Source organism: Carcharodon carcharias, chromosome 33, assembly GCF_017639515.1.
Source record: "Carcharodon carcharias isolate sCarCar2 chromosome 33, sCarCar2.pri, whole genome shotgun sequence".
In the NCBI taxonomy this organism is placed as follows: domain Eukaryota; kingdom Metazoa; phylum Chordata; class Chondrichthyes; order Lamniformes; family Lamnidae; genus Carcharodon; species Carcharodon carcharias.
This window is the reverse complement of record NC_054499.1, coordinates 12,662,872-12,677,072: the sequence shown is the minus strand read 5'-3', so window position 1 is coordinate 12,677,072 and position 14,201 is coordinate 12,662,872. Positions and strand designations below refer to the sequence as shown.

Genomic DNA, 14,201 nt, shown 5'->3' with positions numbered 1-14,201 from the left:
CAGTTTTGTTCTCCTCACCTAAGGAAGGATATACTTGCCTTAAAGGGGGCAAACAAAGGTTCACAAGACTAATTTCCTGGGTTGAGGGATTGTTTTGAGCAGACTTAAGATTATGGTTCCTAGAGTTTAGGAGAATGAGAGGTTACCTTATCGAGACATATAAATAGTTACGGAGGGTTATGCTTAGACGATGCTTCCTCGGTTGGGGAATTTAGAACCAGGGTCAGAGTCTCAGGATAAGGGGTTGGCTATTTAGGACTGAGATGAGGAGAATATTTTTCACTCAAGAGTTGTGGATCTTTGGAGCTCTCTATCTGAGAGAGCTGTGGATGCTCAGTTGTCGGGTATATTCAAGATTGAGATCAACAGGTTTTTGGATACTTAGGGTTAAGGGTTAAGTGAGAGGGGGTTGGGGGGGAGAGAAGGTGGAGTTGAGGTAGCTCAGCCATGATTGTACTGAATGGCTCAAGGGGCCATTTTCTATGTTCATGGCTGATCCATATCTTAACTTTATCCACCTGCATTGGTTCTGTAAACCATGGCCCATTTCACTGCCAGACAGGTCACCCCCAGATCCCCAGAATACAAAAAGGGGGGAAAAATGCAGTTTTGATTGCAACTTCCACACATTTTCCCAAGAAGTTGTCACCATTTGTTGGCTGCACCCTCAATGCCTCCAGTTATGGCCTTTTATAATACCAGCAGAGTCCTTACCATTCTGAGAGGGCTTTTCGCAAGGGGCAGTTGACATTTGCCAGAGGTCATTTTGCGGTGATTTCTGTGTAGCACTGACACCCGATGAACTCCTTGGAGATTTTTCCGCTGACATCTAAAAAGTCAATTAATAAAAAAAAGTGTCTCTTCTGACAAAATAAAAATGGAACCACAATTCTAATTTTCCAATTTATGTATTTCAATTGATGTTCTTATTTTTGACCCACCCACTTAAGAATATAAACTGAAGGTCAGCCATTGCTCAGTGGGTAGCGTGTTCGTCTGAGTCAGAAAGTTGTGGGCTCCAGACACACTCCCAGAAAGTTGAGCATAAAAATCCAAGCTGACATTTCCATTGCCAAGGGAGTGGCGCAGGGTCAGAGATGCTGTCTTTCAGGTGAGACATTACCCTCCCAGGCAGGCATAAAAGATCCCATGCGCATTATGCTGAAAAAGCACAGGGGAATTCTCCCCAGTTTCCAGGTCAATAATTACTCCTCAATCAACATCAGAAAAAGAACACAGATGAGCTAATCATTACCACATTGCTGTTTGTGGGAGCTTGCAGTGCACAATTGACTGCCACATTTCCTACAGCGGTGACAACGCTTCAAATGTAATTAATCGCTATGAAATTCTTTGGCATGAGCTGAGGTCAGCAAAGGTGCCATATAGATCCAAGTTCTCTCCATCTTACCATTAGCACTTCAGTGCATGCACCAGTACGTCCAAAGGAACAGTGTACACAAGCACGGGGAAAATGTATTTTTGGCTTGCTAGCTTACAATTAACCCTACAACCCTCGGTGCAGCTTCCCCATCAACATTACCTTGCTGTTTTCACAGAGTGGAATGTTAACGAGTCTCCGACGAAGCTGTCTTCTACATGTCTGGAAGATCACAAAGACATGATAAACATGTTCAAAATCTTTCAATGGCGAACTTGCAACCTATCCTGCTTTTCTGCCCTCCTCTGCTGAAGGCTCTGAATCTTGCTCCAGAACCACTCCGTGGGCACTGGCTACTCCACAGTGTCCAGAGTGGCCGGCTGCTAATCATTCCATTTGCCTAAGCAGTGATTGCCGGCGGGTCATTCAACCATGGAGTGCGTAACAGCCTCACCACACAAACACTTGCCTGATGGACTCACTGGGGAATGGATAAAAGAGAGCAGCGGAGACACAGAAGAAAAGAGCGCGAAGAGAGCGGCGGAGACACAGGAGAAAAGAGCGCAGAGAGCGGCGGAGACACAGGAGAAAAGAGCGCGAAGAGAGCGGCGGAGTCACAGGAGAAAAGAGCGTGGCAGAGACACAGGAGAAAAGAGCGCGAAGAGAGCGGCGGAGTCACAGGAGAAACCAGCGTGGCAGAGACATAGGAGAAAAGAGCGCGAAGAGAGCGGCGGAGTCACAGGAGAAAAGAGCGCAAAGAGAGTGGCGGAGACACAGGAGAAGAGCGCGAAGAGAGCGGCGGAGACACAGGAGAAAAGAGCGTGGCAGAGACACAGGAGAAAAGAGCGCGAAGAGAGCGGCGGAGACACAGGAGAAAAGAGTGTGGCAGAGACACAGGAGAAAAGAGCGCAAAGAGAGCGGCGGAGTCACAGGAGAAGAGCGCGAAGAGAGCGGCGGAGACACAGGAGAAAAGAGCATGGCAGAGACACAGGAGAAAAGAGCGCGAAGAGAGCAGCGGAGTCACAGGAGAAAAGAGCACGAAGAGAGCGGCGGAGACACAGGAGAAAAGAGCGCGAAGAGAGCGGCGGAGACACAGGAGAAGAGCACGAAGAGAGCGGCGGAGACACAGGAGAAGAGCACGAAGAGAGCGGCGGAGACACAGGAGAAAAGAGCGTGGCAGAGACACAGGAGAAAAGAGCGCCAAGAGAGCGGCGGAGACACAGGAGAAAAGAGCACGAAGAGAGCGTGCGGAGACACAGCAAAGAACGCGAAGAGAGTGGTGGAGACACAGGAGAAAAGAGCGCGAAGAGAGTGGCGGAGACACAGGAGAAAAAAGCGCGGCAGAGACACAGGAGAAAAGAGCGCGAAGAGAGCGGCGGAGTCACAGGAGAAGAACGCGAAGAGAGTGGCGGAGACATAGGAGAAAAGAGCGCGAAGAGAGCAGTGGAGACACAGGAGGAAAGAGTGCGAAGGAATCAGAGACACAGGAGAAAAGAGCACGAGGAGAGTGGAGACACAGGAGAAAAGAGTGCGAGGAGGGTGGAGACACAGGAGAAAAGAGCGCAAGTAGAATGGAGGCACAGGAGAAAAGAGCGCAAGGAGAGTGGAGACACAGGCGAAAAGAGCATGAAGGGAGCAGAGATACAGGGTAAAGAGCGCAAGGAGAGTGGAGGCACAGGATAAAAGATCGCAAGGAGAGCAGAGACAGGGGATAAAAGAGTGCAAAGACATACCTTGCAGTTATGAAGCATATAACCTCAGTTGTCAGTGGTACTAGCATTCAATAAAGGCAGTAAATTGTAGCATACATAGGAAGAAAGTAATTAAAGTGTAAATAACATAAGTTAGAATTGCGGGACAGGTGTTATATTGCAGCTGTGAGATGTGGGAGCTTTTGGGCGCCAAGGCAATCCATGACAAACAAACCTGCAGGAAACGTAAGCAGCTTGAGGATCAGGATTATTGATCTGGAAGCCGAAATGCCGGTACTGTGCAACATAAGGGAGGGAGAGAAATATCTGGGTACTTTGTTCCAGAAGACAGTCACATCTGTTTTGGTCAGCAGTGAGGGACAGGAGGATGTGACTGTCAATGAGGCAGGTAATGGGACCAAGCAGACAATAGTGGAGGAGCCTCAGACTTTGCAATTGTCAAACAGGTTTGAGGTGTTCACAGCCTGTGTGGAAGAAAGCAAAGTCTTCAAGGTAGATGAGCTGGCTGGCAACGGCACTGTGGTATAGGAAGCCACTCAAGTGAGGGGAGCAAAAAGAAATGTAGTGGTAGTAGGGAATAGTAGGGGGATTGACACTGTTCTCTGCAGCAAACAGCTATGTTGCCTGCCCAGCTCTAAAGTTCAGGATATCTGCTCAGGGCTGGAGAGGAACTTGCAGTGAGAGGTGGAAGATCCGGTTGTCGTGGTCCATCCAGGTACCAATGACATAGGTAGAACTAGTAAAGAGGTTCTGCAAAGTTAGTATGAGGAGCTAGGCACCAAATTAAATCATCTCTGGATTATTACCTGAGCCACGTGCAAATTGGCATAGGGCAAATAAGATTAGAGAGGCAAATGCGTGGCTTAAAGACTGGTGTGGGAGAAGTGGGTTCCAGTTTGTGGAGCACTGGCATCAGTACTGGGGAAAGTGGGGGCTGTGCCGTTTACACCTGAACCATGCTGGGATGAGTGTCCTCACAAATCACATAGCTAGGGAAGTAGAGGGCTTTAAACTGAGCAACAGGGGTGAGGGATCAAGTTTGGGTAGAGGTAGCAATTCAGGGTGTAGAGTCAAGACAGGACAGCAAAATAGTAATATGAGAAATGAGAGTTAGAGAATGGCAGGAAGGGACAGAGAGAAAAAAAACTAAGAATACATCAACAGTCAAGACTAGATGTTACAAAGGTAACAAAAAGACAAAACTGAAGGCTCTCTACCTGAACGCACGTAGCATTCATAACACAATTAATGAATTGATGGCGCACATTGAAGTAAATAAATATGATCTGATAGCAATTATGGAGACGTGGCTGCAGGGTGACAAAGATTGGGTCCTTAATATTGAAGGGTACATGACATTCAAGGAGAATAGGAAGCTAGGTAAAGGTGGAGGGGTGGCACTGTTAATCAAAGAGAGCATCGGTGCAATAGTTAGAGATGAACTTGGTTCAGGAGATCAGGATGTAGAATCGGTTTGGGTGGAGATGAGGAATAGTAGGGGAGAAAAGTCATTAGTGGGAATGGTCTGCTGGCCCCCTAACAGTAGCCACAGTGTAGGGCAAAGCATTCAAGAGAAAATATTGGGTGCTTGTAATAAAGGGACAGCAATAATCATGGGTGATTTTAATCTACACAAACTGGAAAAATCAGATTGGCAGTAGTAGCCTGGATGAGGAGTTCTTAGGATGCTTTCCAGATAGTTTCTTAAAGCAGCATGTTCTGGAACTAACCAGAGAGCAGGTTATTTTAGACTTGGTATTGTGTAACGTGACAGGATTAATGAATGACATCAGAGTAAAGGCACCCTTAGGTAGCAGCAACACAATACGATTGAATTTTACATTCAGTTTGAAAGGGAGAAGAGCAGGTCTAAGACTAGTACCCTAAACTTAAATAAAGGCAAATATGTGGGGATGAAAGCCAAGCTAGCTGAAGTGAACAGGATAGGCTAGAGCATAGATCAATAAAGAAGTGGTGGCAGACATTTAAGGGGATATTTCAAAATATTCAGAATAAGTACATTCCACTTTAAAGAACAATTCTAAGGGGAGGACCCACCATCTGTAGTTAACTAACGATGTTAAAGAAAGCATCAAACTTAAGGAAAAAGCTTACAATTCTGCAAAGATAAGCGGCAGGACGGATGATTGGACAGAATATAAAGAATGGCAGAGAATGACTAAAATGTTAATCAGGAGAAAGAAATTAGAGTGTGAGAGGAAGTTAGCTAGAAACGTAAAAACAGATACTAAAAGTTTCTACAGGTACTTAAAAAGGAAGAGAGTAAGTAAAGTGAGCGTTGGTCCTCTAGAGAGTGACAATGGGGAGTTAACAGTAGGTAATAAGGAAATGACAGAAGAAATCAACAAATATTTTGCTTCTGTGTTTGCTATAGAGCATATAAAAATCATTCCAATAATAGCTGCAAATCATGAGGTGAACAGGAGAAAGGTGAAATTGAAATCACTAGGGAAATGGTACTGAGTAAATTGATGGGGTTGCAGGCTGGCAAGTCTCTGGGCCCCAATGGACCACATCCTAGGTTCTTAAAAGAGGTGGCTGAGGGAGTTGATGTGGTGTTAATTTTCCAAAATTCGCCAGATTCTGGAAAGTTTCCATCAGAATGGAAAGTAGCGAATATAACCCCTCTATTCAAGAAGGGAGAGAGGCAGAAAACAGGAAAATATGCCAGTTAGCTTGACGTCTGTCGTGGGGAGCTTATTAGAAACGAACATTAAGGAGGTTATAGCAAGGCACTTAGGAGAACTCAAGGCAATAGGGAAGGGTCAGCTTGGTTTTGTGAAAGGAAAATTTAACTAATTTATTGGAGTTTTTTGAAGGAGTAACACGCGCAGTGGATAAAGGGGAGCCTGCAGATGTACTGGACGTGATTTCCAGAAGGCATTTGATAAGGTGCCACATTAAAGATTATGGAAAATAAAAGCACATGGTATAGTGGTTAACATATTAGCATGGATAGAAGATTGGCTGGCTGGCAGAAAGCAGAGAATATGCTTAAATGGGTCTTTTTCTGATTGGCATGTGACGAGTGGAGTCCCACGGGGTTGTACGGGGCCTCAACTTTTACATCAATGACTTAGAAAAGGAGAGCGAAGACATGGTAGCTAAATTTGCAGATGACACTAAGATAGGTAAGAAAGTATATTGTGAAGAGGACATGAGGAGGTTGCAGATGGATATAGATAGGTTGAGTGAGTGAGCAAAACTCTGGCAAATGGAGTTTAATGTGGGAAAATGTGAAGTTGTTCACTTTGGCAGGAAGAACAAATAAGCAGACTGTTACTTAAATGGAGAACAGCTGTCTAATTTTGAGGTGCAGAGGGATCTAGGAGTTCTAGTACATGAGTCACAAAAAGTTAGTATGCGGGTACAGCAAGTAATGAAGAAGGCTAATGGAATGCTATCCTTTATTACGAGAGATTGAACGTAAAAATAAGGATGTTGTGCTTTAGTTATACAGGGCATTGGTGAGACTGCACCTCGAATACTGTGTGCAGTTTTGGACTTATTTAAGGAAGGATGTAAATGCATTGGAGGCGGTTCAAAGGAGGTTTACTAAATTGATTGTTGAAATGAGTGGGCTGTCTTATGAGGAAAGGTTGGACAGACTGGGCTTGTTTCCACTGAATTCAGAAGAGTGAGGGGTGATTTGATTGAAGTATACAAAATCCTGAACGGCCTTGATAAGGTGGAAGTCAAAAGGATATTTCCTCTTGTGGGTGAGTTCAGAACTAGGGGGCACTGTTTTAAAATTAGGGGACGCCCTTTTAGGAGAGATGAGGAGAAATTTTTTTCTAAGAGAGGGTTGTGCAACTTTGGAACTCTCTGCCTCAGAAGGTGATGGAGGCGGGGTCATTGAATATTTTTAAAGGAGGAGGTAGATAGAATGTATCTATCTGCAGGGGGTAGATGCTTGTTAGGCAAGGGAACCAAAGGTTATCGAGGTTAGATGGGAATGTGGAAATCGAAACACAAGGTGATCAGTCATGATTTTATTGAATGGCGGAGCAGGCTTGAGGGACCAAATGGTCTACTCCTGTGCTGATTTGTCGTGTTCTTATCTAATGATGGTAATCCGGAATAACTCCTGGCTGACTTTTCCTTTCCTAATCCACGAGTGCTAAAGCCTTCATTAATGAACACCCCACTCCACTACTGCCAATCTGGTCAACTCAGAACACAGAAAAGAGCGCAAAAAACCTGGGGTCTTAAGGTCTCCACGTCACTTCCTCACCCCATTGTAGCCACTGAAACACTGAGATCTCTGCTGAATTCTGAGAATGTTACAGCAATGCAATAAGTTTCCTCAGCCCAACCATACCTCTTGAATTTCCACAAATGATGGCATCGTTGGAGCTCCATTACTGCATCCAGATGGTTGGCTGGGCGTCTGAAAACAGAAAAGGAACTATTCATTGGGATTAAATATCTGTCAATAAACGAGTAGGAAACTATCACAATATTTCATAATATTCGCTCTCTCCATCACCAGTATACAGCGGACGCAGTGCCTACACTCCACAGAATGCACCAAGGCTTCTTCAACAGCGCCTCCCAAACTTGCATCCTCTACCATCTAGAAGACAAGGGCAGCAGAAGCATGGGAGCACCAATCCCTGAAGTTACCCTTCGAGCCACGCACCATCCTGACCTGGAACTATATCACAGTTCCCTCACTGTCACTGGGTCAAAATCCTGGAACTCTCTTCCTAACAGCATGGTGGATGTACCTACACCACACCGGTTGCAACGATCTCTTACCGCCACCTTCTCAAGAGCAACACATTCTGGCCTCACCAGTGATGGCCACATCCCGTGAATATTACATTAACCAAATGTTGTAGGTGCTGCAATTTTGCAATAACAGCACTGGAACTGTTTCCTAACGGACTTGTGCAAGAATGAATCACTTGCTTTACTCATCGTTCAGTCTCCACACCAAACTTACAATATCCAGCAACAAAGGTAGTTACAGTATTTATATTCAGTGGTGAATTTTGTTCCTGGTTTGTGCTGACCTTAGCTAGGGTAGTAATAGGGAGGCTGTGGGCGCAGAGGAACATTCACCCAGGGTTCCTTCCTCCTATCACCATTCAGGGGCCACAAGCTGCCGGGTGAGGACAAGGTCGAGTTCACCACAAACAAGTAGCCTCTTGACACTCGCTGCCTGGTCTCAGGTGAGGAACGACACTTGAATGCGGCATTGGGGGACATACACTGACACTGACTGAAATCCCTGCAAGAGTCAGCAAATTGAGGAAAGGGATAAGAGGGGAACTTTCCTTCTTAAAGGTAAGGGAGCGATGGTTGGTCTGCAAGGAAGGAAGAAATAACGGATGATGAAGTCCGAGAAGCCTATCCCTCTAGTTCATTCCACCCAACAGGCCAACCACTCCAACACATCTTGAACCTACCTCCACCCAAGACTTCATTCCACCATCTTACCTGGCTAATCCCAAGAATTAGCAGTCTTTCAAAAAAAATAAACTCTCACACGTCAGTTTTAAATATATAAATTGATGCTCTGCTTCCTAATGGCTTAACTTGGCTTACAGCAATATTCCAGATCTAGCTAAAACGATTTAATGTCAGTTGTGGCTCAGTGGGTACCATCTCGCCTCTGAGTCACGGTTCCAAGTTCAAGCCCCACTGCAGGACTTGATCACAAAATTAAAGCTAATACTGAGGGAGTGCTGCTCTATCGCACTGGAGTGTCGGAGATGCCTTCTTCCAGATTAAATGTTAACCAAGGCCCATCTATCTTCAGCGCACTATTTCAAAGAAGACCAGGGGAATTACCCACGGTGTCCTGGCCAATATATATCCCTCAATCAACATTACAAAAACAGATTATCTAACTGGTCATTATCACATTGCTGTTTGCTGCACGAAAATTGGCTGCCACGTTTCCTACAGCACAACAGTGGCTACACTTCAAAAAGTACTTCATTGGCTGCAAACCACTTTGAGGTGTCCAGTGGTCAAGAAAAGTATTATATAAATGCATTTCTTATTATTCCATTTGGCCCTCCTAACCACTTTCTCTCAAGGCTGTAAAGTTTAGGCTTCTCTAGACTCTCAGAGATTACGTTTACAAGAAGGTACATCGGAAATTACATTTACAATTGGGACCATACTTGTTCTTTGCAACACTCTCATCTATGACTGCGTAGGGGCCACAGAGTGAGCTCTGACCAAAGCACCGTAAATCCTCGACAAACTTACACACCACTTTTTCAAGCTGTGTCTCTCCAATATTGTATTTACCACTCTGCACCAATTAAAATGGTAAGTCCGCAACTCCTAGGTTACCTGTGCTGACTCCGTTCCCCTCACCACACGCTTACGTCACACTCCCCGTTAATAAATACCTTGCATCTATCAGTCTCCCTTCTATGTTTCCAATTGTGGAGGGGGCCAAAACTATAATTCGTAATTATATATCACCAATAACTCCAATCAGGAATTCAGGGGAAACCTCTTCACCCAGAGAGTGGTGAGAATGCGAAACTCACTAACACAGGGAGTAGTAATTTCACTGGGCTAATAACCCAGAGTCTCAGGCTAATGCTTTCAGGGCATGGGTTCAAATCCCACCACAGCAGCTGGTGGAATTTAAACTCAATTAATAAAAAGCAAAATCTGGAATTGAAAACTAGTCTCAGTAATGGTGACCACAAAACTATCATTGATTGTCATAAAAACCCAACTGGTTCACTAACATGGTTTAGGGAAGGAAATCTACCATCCTTACCCGGTCTGGCCTACATGTGATTCCAGACCCACAGCAATGTGGTTGACTCTTAAATGCCCTCTGGAATGGCCATGCAAGCCACTCAGTCTATGGGCAATTAGGAATGGTCAACAAATGTGGACTTTGCCCATATCCCATGAACGAATAACTTTTAAAACTTGAGGCTAATAGTGTAGATGTAGTTAAGGGGAAGCTAGACAGTACATGAGGTAGAAGGGAAGAGAAGATAGGTTGATGGGGTAAGAAGGAGTATTGTGGGAAGAGGCTGCAATGGAGCATAAACATCAACATGGAGCAGCTGGGCTGAACGCCAGTTTCTTTAAGAAGGGAATCACGAGTTCAATAGGCAACTTACCTCTGCCACTTTCTTAGATGTGCTCCTCGTAAATCGAATACGTTGCAAGGGATCAATGGGAGGCTGAAAATAAATCACATCTTGGGTAACTACAAGGCACACAACATATTTCTCTCCCACCATCCCCTCTAACAACTTATCAACTTAGTAACAGGACTAGGCCACTCAGCCCATCAAGCCTGCTCCACCATTCAAACAGGTCATGGCTGATCATCTCCCTCAATGCCATATCCCTTGATGTCATTAGTATCCAGAAATCTATTGATTTCTGTCTTGAATATGCTCTGAGGAAGCCCTCTGAGGGAGAGAATTCCAAAAATTCACCATCCTCTGTGAAGAAATTCCTCCTTATCGCAGTCTTAAATGGCCTACCCCTTATTCTGAGACTGCGTCCCCTGGGTCCAGACCCACCACTCGGGGAAACACCCTATCCACATCTACCTTCTCATTCCCTGTAAGTTTTCAATGAGATTACTTCATATTCTGCAAAAGCTCCAGTTTCCTCAATCATCCTCAAGACAATGGCCCTGTCCCATGGATTAGTCTGATGAATTCTCTCTATGGCATGTACATTCTTCCTTCAATAATGATTCCAAACCTGTGCACATTACTGCAGGTGTGGTTTCACCAAGGCTATATGCAATTGCAGCAAAACGTCTTTACTCCTGGACTCAAATTTCCTTGCGATGAAGGCCAACATACTTTTTGTCTTCCTATTTGCTTGCTGCACCTGCATGCTGGCTTTTAGTAATTCATGAACAAGGACACCCAGGTCCCTTTGGACATCAACACTTCCCAAACTCTCCTCATTGAAGAAACACTCTGCTTTTCTGTCTTTTCTACTAAGGTGGATAACTTCACACTTATTCACATTATATTCCACCTGCTGTGTACTTGCCCACTCAATTAGCCTGTTCAAATCCCCTTGAAGCCTCCTTAAATCCTCCTCACAACTTACATTTCCGCCCAGTTTTGTGTGATCAGCAAATTTGTAAATAATACATTTGATTCCCCACATCCAAATCATTTAAATAGACTGTGAACAGCTGTGGCCCCAGCACTGGTCCTTGTGGTACCCCACTAGTCACAGCCTGCCAACCTGAGAGTGACCTGTTTATTCCTACTCTGTTTCCTGTCTGTTAACCAATTCTCAATCCCTATCAGTATATGACCCCAATCCCATGCACCCAAATTTTGTGTCACTATCCTCCTATGTAGAGTCTTATCAAAAGCTTTCTGAAAATCCAAATACACCACATCCACTGGTTCTCCTTTATTTATGCTACAAGTAACATTCTCAAAAAACCCCAACAAATTTGGCAACCATGATTTCCCTTTCATCAATCCAAGACCCTGCCCAATTTTACCATTCCTTTATAAAAGTCCAGTTATCAAATCCTTTTAATAGATTCTAACATTTCCCCTGCTATTAATGTCAAACTAACAGGTCTGTAGTTCACTTTTCTCCCTTCCTCCTTAAAAAGTGGGGTTACATTTGTTACTTTCTAGTCTGCAGGAACCTTTCCAGAATCGATAGAATTTTGAAAGGTAACCACCAATGCATCCACTATCTCTACAGTCACCTTCTTCAACACTCTAGGATGAAGCTCATAAATTTACTCCCCTACATACTTGTAGCATAGATAAAGTTCTCCTAAAGCACCAACTCTTCTTAGGATACATCACATGGATGCTGGCAACTCTCAGTGCCTTGCCCGAAAGGGCTATTATTATTCACATGCAAGCCTAAGCAGTGCATGACTGCTCTTCGACTGTGGCAGGCACCACAGGCAAGCTTGGGCCTATTGTAACCTGACCCTCGTGTTCACGCACACCAATCAGATAGGGTCAGTGAAAAACAATGTAGGAATGCCAAGCCGGGTTAAATTCTCTCCTGCTTAACCCAGGGGCACGAAGACCGAATGTGGTTGGGGGGGGAGAGAGGGTCAGCATCTACATTACTGGATGAGCAACCCAGAGTCTTGAATTTAAATTCAGTTGAAAAAATAAAGCTGGAATATAAAGCTAGTATCAGTAGCGGTGTCCGTTAAAATATTGGATGGATATAATAACCCATCTGGTTCACTAAGAGCCTTCAGGGAAGGAACTCTGCTACGCTTATCCAGTCTGGCCTACATCTGATCCACTGCAAAGTGACTGACCCTTAACTGCCCTCTGACTAGCCCAGCAAGCCACTCACTTTAGGGCTATTAGAGATAGGATATAATGCTGGCCTTGATAGTGACACCCACATCTCAGGAATTAATTGAACAAAAATTTCAGTGCTAACTGCACAAAGGCTGAAACCAGCCGCTCTGGCTGAAGCCATGGCCTTCCCTCCACCAGAGGCCTTCAGGGACCTGCATAAATAGCAGAGCCCCCTCAAATGAAGGGATCAAGGGCACCTTCTTCATTTCTTTGCCCGAAGGTGGTCTGACCCACCGCACCACGATCTCTCCACAGGTAGGGCAAGGAGACAGGTCCCGAATCCACCCCAGCCAGAACAGGAATCAGACCCAGTGCTGCTGGCACCAATTTGATCCACACTGGCCATACAACTCAGCCAAACAGTCCTCCCCTGCAAGGATCTACAGGTTGATACTCAACCTGTTTGGCCATGTTATCAACACAGTATCCTTGGCCTTCAAGTCTTGGGGTGGGACTTGAACCTGGAGCTTCTGGCTCAGAGGCAGGGACGCTATCCACTGCAACTCTTATAATCAGGACATCTTGTGTTTCAGAAGTTAGGAAGTGGCGCAGTGACCTAGCTGCAGAGTTTGCTACCTTTAACATGCTGGACCCTCATGGCAATTCCCCCATGAGAGTTCTCAATCTCAGCCATCCGGGGGCTGATCCATTTAGCAGCATTTATACATCATGAAAATAAGAGAGTCACTAATACATCCCATCAGGAAATTCAGGAGAAACTTTTTTACTCAGAGTGCTGAGAACGTGGAACATGCTACCATAGGGAGTGGTTGAGGTGAAAGGTGTAGATACACTTAAGGGGAAGCTGGATAAACACACCAGGGACAAAGGAATAGACGGTTACGTTGTTCGGAGAAGATGGAGTTCGTGGGGAGCATCGAAAACAGCACAAAACCAGTGTTGCCAGTTTCTGTGTTGTACACGGGGTGTCATTTTTTAAAATGGGAGAATAGTGACCATTACATGGTGTGATGACAAGGGTGCTGAGAAATGGAGGTGGATAGAAGTTGAACCTGGGTTAGTGACTTTAACTGTATTTTAGGCTTCTCGTCCAGCTGTGCCTCCCCCTCCGGTGGGCAAACAGAACCCTTGCAGTGCAGAGTCTGGCTCTTGCTGGCCTACACAGAAATTCAGCGAGTTTACTTTCAAACGCAGCAATGATTCTGGAGAAGCGAAATTCAAATTTGGCTTAGAGTCTAATCTGTCTTCCGACTAAAGGAGGTGACACACTTTATAACAACTACTTATATTTATATAGTGCAGTATTATAAAACAAAGTATGATACCAAGACATGAAGGAACATAGGACTTAGGAGCAGGAGGGAAGTGAGAGTGGAAATTACAGAGGCATTAGTGCCACTCTTCCAGTCTTCTTTAGACACAGGGGAGGTGCCAGAGAGCTGAAGACCTACGAATGTTACACCCTTGTTCAAAAAAGAGTGCAAGGATAAAGTTGGCAACTACAGGCCAATCAGTTTGACCTCAGTGGTGGGGAAACTTCTAGAAACTGGTACGGGATAAAATCAATAATCACACAGTATTGTGGAGATGGAGAAACATGGAGACCAAAACTACACACAGTATTCCAGGTTTGGTCTCACCAAAGTTCCGTATTACTGCAGCAAGACTTCTTTATTCCTGTACTCCAATCCCCTTGCAATAAAGGCCAACATGCCCTTTGTTTTCCGAATTGCTTGCTGCACCTGCATGCTAAATGTATTTTTGCACGGACACCCAAGTCTCTCTGAAAATCCACCATTTAAAAATTTC

The 14,201-nt window shown here is 44.8% G+C and overlaps 1 protein-coding gene across 1 annotated transcript in view; it reads right to left on the bottom strand.

Moving 5' to 3' along the window:
• The window catches only part of LOC121272247, a 131,606-nt gene that overhangs the window by 90,902 nt on the left and 26,503 nt on the right, over window positions 1–14,201 (bottom strand). The window contains exons 8-11 of the mRNA XM_041178776.1: window positions 10,224–10,286; window positions 7,436–7,504; window positions 1,544–1,603; window positions 715–829 (exon numbers count right to left, since the gene is read on the bottom strand). Of these exons, the coding sequence (XP_041034710.1) occupies window positions 715–829; window positions 1,544–1,603; window positions 7,436–7,504; window positions 10,224–10,286 (307 nt within the window). The remainder of the gene's footprint in view (window positions 1–714; window positions 830–1,543; window positions 1,604–7,435; window positions 7,505–10,223; window positions 10,287–14,201) is intronic.